We start from the raw sequence: 4,735 nt of genomic DNA on the forward strand, positions 1-4,735 counted from the left end.
CTCAGTTAACCATAATTACTATATTTAAATCATTTCACTCCAAGCCAGGAAATATGCTTGAAAACATTTGAATTAAGAGAAGATAATGACTTGGGAGCCTGGTAAGGCTGGATAAAATTTTCAGACAACAATTATCATGGAGAAAATCTGAAACTAACTGTCCAAATACACTCACTGTTACTGAAGTGGAAATGGTAGGATAAAATACCATGAACATGGAATACTATCCTGAAAARGTTTACCTTTTGCCTTGTGCTAGATGAGCTTCTTTATGTTGCTTTCCTGGACTTTCTCCCGACATGTTTTCTGCAATAGTCAGGTTTCACTAGCAAGCATTTCTTTGTCCAGGAGCAATCCCAGGGGGRAAAAGGAAAAGAAAGTTAACTAAGATATGTATATCTCCTTGCCTCAGAGATTAAAAAAGGAGGCATTTAGAAAAGCCAAAAAAAGCCCACATAAAAACAAACAATCCAGCTTTTCTTGTAGACTTCAAAAAGGTAAAGGTTACTCCCAAAACTGTGTATAGGAAGAGCTTAGAGAAGCRTTTATCAAATTCTGTTTGGTTCACATCACACATCCCAAAATAACTCCCTGCAGCAGATGCAAGCCCACTAGGTAAAACAAACATGATGGTAGAGAAGAAGGCTTATATTCTTTGTCATGCACTTCTGTATTAAAAGCAATAATAAACATTTAATAAARTCTTAAATGGGAAAGTTAAGGATGCTCCTTGCTTCTCCTCTTGGCTGCCCAGGAAGAGAAAATGAACACAAGTGGAAGCAGATCCTTACACTACATTTTCAGAACCAYCAGAGAATACTAAAACTGCTAAGCGAGATGTGCTCCAGGGTGATCTAGCAGAAGACTTTRTTTCCAAGTCAAATCACAATACTTCAGACTCTGCACACAGCTCAGCCATCATGTGTATGTTGAACTCTGTTTTCAAACCACTGGTCTGAGCTACCACAGAGAAAATTTTCTCTCATCATCCAGCAAACAAGGCTGTAGCATTAACTGGTGCTGTAGCAGAGAGAAGTTGCCAGTCTGATTGTACCACCTCGAGTCTCTAAAACACCCTAGTGACACTCTAGGCAAAACTCTGCATCACATCACTGTCAATGATGTGACACCGGTGAGACCCCAGATCTACTCTAGTATAAGCAGAAACTATTCTATGTCTGTCTTAATTTTTTTTTTTTTTTTTTTTTTTTTTTTTTTTTTTTTTTTTTTTTTTTTTTTTTAAAGGAACCTCCACCCAAATCTATAAATCTCTGGGAGATTTTTCCATTCTGTGTTGGCTGTCTAGTCTATACAGGCACATTTATGCTTCATCTGTAGCTGGAAGATTTAAACCTCCAGGGCAGATGTCTTATTGAAACTTTTTTGATGGCCTTTGCCTAGTCAATGTGTTAGGGTAAAAAATGTGATTTTCATTAAGATAGTACAGAATTTTTTGAAAGATAAGCTGTTTCACAACATAACTCGAACTCRGAAATGATGAAAGAATGTGAGGTGGAGGCTCTCCCTAACACAACAAATTTCCCCCAGGGGRTGTAGCTGAGGACTGAGTGGGATTTTTTCTTTCCCCAAAGAGCATATGAAGTTTGCTCATTGAATTTGGATATTCATGTGTTTCTCTGGGAAGAAAAAGCTGCTCTGTAAAAACCTGTCAGATCTTTCACAAATCTGGAGGTCTGCCTGTTGGAAGCAGAGTTATATGAGAAATAACTTGTGAAAAATAATGTGATTCTACTTYAGATCCGTGAAGAAAAGACAGAAGACTTCACCATGTACTACTAAGTGGCAAAAACTGAGYTTGAAATTGCTACAATATTGAGTTTGCTACAATATGCCTGAAACAGATCACCTGCAGTCATTGGAACTCTATCACAGAAGCAGCAAGCTAGCAAAAACACACACTGATTCAACCAGGAGACAATGAAGAACTCATCAGTTTGCACTTCATACAAGGTAAGATTTCAAATAGAAATGCARTATTCCTGTCCTGATGCAGTATCTCTCCAATCTACATTCTTCTTCGTCTGCTCACCATGACTGAGTGCACTTTAACAAGGCTGCTGGTTACACAGAACCCAAACTGTCTTGGGGCATGTWTAGAACTCTGAATGAACAAGATTTTAGACCCTTTCTGGTTCATTAGCATCCATGGCACATGGCTGACCTGCAAATAATGTATTCAGAGGCTCATGGCTTGAGCAGAGCAGGAGCAGAGCAGGACAAGGGGGGCAGTGGCTGAGCCCACCTGTCTTCAGAGGTTGTTTTCCCTTTGAAGAACAAGAGCTCACAGAAAACGCTGGGAAAGGGAACAGAGAATGATCCTGTGGGGTTCATGTTAATTTACATTATCTAATCCAGTCTAAATGGAAAAGTTCATTTATTTCAAGAAAGCATTCTGGGGAGACTAGGAGAATGCCRTGTCTTTTGTTGCAGAGCTTGTATAAGACAATGACAAGAAGAAGCATTCATGGGAAGCCTCATACAGAATGATGCATAAATCTAGTTCTGAAAAGACATTTAGATCACAAATGAAGTAAAGCTGGAAGTGTCCTACAGTCATTCTGCGCTTTAAAGCATACCACAGAAGATGGCATAATTTATCCTCATCTGAATWAACAGGAAAACTTCAGGCACTTACAATTGTGACACAAGTTCATAGTGATGAAAAAGGTGAAATATTAATATAATTAATTAAAAGCCAAAATAATTGAAAAAAGTGGTTCTATGCAAAATTTACCTCGAATGAAATAATTTATCTTTTATTATGCATTAAAAGGTCACTCCAGTAACTTGATAGCTGAGCTATAGTTAAAAATCTGGCCTCACTCAAATGTGAAATTCCAATTTTCAAGATTATTTCTCCTCTGCTGTTTGGACTGTTAATATATTTTCTATACTTGTCAGAATTAACTCTCTCTCTTTAAATGACAATGGCATTTATACTGAGACCTAGAGCTTCAGCCAAGTTAATATAGACTTGGTTATTGAGTTTATTTCCCTCCAATATGCTCTCTCCYAATTCTGTCCACACTAAATCCAGTTTCCTGCTCTAGCATTGAGTTACTTCCATGGTTTTCTTTTGGGATGGGTTGTTTTGAATATGTTTATGCTCAACACATCAAACCAATTCATATAGCTCTCAGAGTTKTCTCCATCTTTTGACTTCTATGCTATTCTGAGTCTCTAGGTCTTCAACCCCACTGTCAAAATCTGTCACATATGACTTGCATTTTTACTCTCTCAGTTTTTCCTTATGATCAACAATTGGCCCTATCCTCTTGGCTGTTGCTTGTTGGAAGCATTGTCAAGGCAAATATTTGGCTGTCTCAGATAGCAGGGGTTGTGAATCTGCATGCACACCTTTTATCCACTACCCCTCAGCATTTTGGAGCTTTCTCCCAAGGCCAATGCATTTGTCACTAGGAAAGCCCCTGTAGCACTCAGCAGAATTCCTTGATCACTTGCCTTTCATGACTGTGCCCTTCATAAAATCTGATAAGACATGGCTGTTGCATTAGTCACCTACTCCTACTGTAGCCCATGATGAGAAGCAGGCCTGTAACCCTCTCTCTTTAGGAAAATGATAATTCTTAAACAGGTATTTTTTTCCTATTCAATACTCAACCTGAGATATAGCATGATTGCCAAGATAAGCTAATAATTTGCCTATCTCCAGATAGGTCTGAATCTGATCTCTGATAGCAATGTCTAAGCCCAAAAGGGAAATTTCCTACAGCAGCAAAATTTTSTGAAAATTTCCCTGTACTGCTGTAATAGTAACAGCTATTGTGTCTCTGCTGGCTTCTATGTTCAGAATGTTCTCTGACTTAATGGTGTGGAGCAAACTCCTGATTTACATCTATGGTGATTTTTGTCTGCCTGAGAACCCCAGTGTAGRTACTGATAATGTAGATACAGTATCTTTGCAGTGGAAAATTACATTGAAAGAGGAAAGATGTCTGAAAGTGAGGGCAAGTCGGGGTCTTCTGCTGCTATTATTTCTACAGCATCCAAGAATTCATATTAGACTCAGTTAAACACCTTGACTTCCTTTTCATTGACATCCGTATCTCTAATTCATGTTGACATTTAAGGTTTGCAAAGAAATTTGAAATATCTATTCAGTTTAATCCATTTTCAGTTTGCGCTGCTGATACTGCACTATCAAGAATCTCACTGTGACTGCTTACAAAAACCAGGACGGACAGTTCCTGTTTCCCAGAAGGATTATTMGGATTTTTGTAACCATAATTAATAATGCAAAACTCAAGTGTCCCCCCATTGTCATTAATAAACTTATTACTTGCATTCAGCCAGTAGCACTACAGGTGCTCGAATGAATAGGAAGTTTGAAAAGGAAGTGTGAAAAATAGACTGAAGACTGCGCAATGTTGATGGTAATCATTATGTTTCTTTACAGAGAAGATGAAGAACTCTCTGCTCGCAGCTATCTTTTTGCTTTTCAGAGGTGAGTTTTCACGTGCTGCACAACTTACTGCCATTTACAAACTAAAAACTCTTAATGCTGCTGAACGGTGGGGCCATACGAACAAAAGCATGACTTAAATTCTGTGGATAGGAGAAACAGCCACCAACTTTTATTTCTTTCATGGTTGTCTTGATCAACAATTCCTTCTGTTGGTTTGTTTGTGCTCTGCAGCTTGGTGCCGCTGCGCAGACTGGGAATCTTCGTTCTGCCGGCATCTGCCAGGTGGGT

The 4,735-nt window shown here is 38.6% G+C and overlaps 1 protein-coding gene across 1 annotated transcript in view; it reads left to right on the top strand.

Moving 5' to 3' along the window:
- Positions 1-4,429: 4,429 nt before the first annotated feature.
- The window catches only part of LOC130588724 (interleukin-6 receptor subunit beta-like), a 31,986-nt gene continuing 31,680 nt past the window's right edge, over positions 4,430-4,735 (top strand). Inside the window, exons 1-2 of the mRNA XM_057389613.1 lie at positions 4,430-4,486; positions 4,679-4,729. Coding sequence (XP_057245596.1) covers positions 4,444-4,486; positions 4,679-4,729 — 94 coding nt within the window. The 5' untranslated portion in view covers positions 4,430-4,443. The remainder of the gene's footprint in view (positions 4,487-4,678; positions 4,730-4,735) is intronic.

This window comes from Malurus melanocephalus, unplaced genomic scaffold (assembly GCF_030028575.1).
Source record: "Malurus melanocephalus ecotype Western Australia unplaced genomic scaffold, MMel_1.1 scaffold_18, whole genome shotgun sequence".
In the NCBI taxonomy this organism is placed as follows: Eukaryota; Metazoa; Chordata; class Aves; order Passeriformes; family Maluridae; genus Malurus; species Malurus melanocephalus.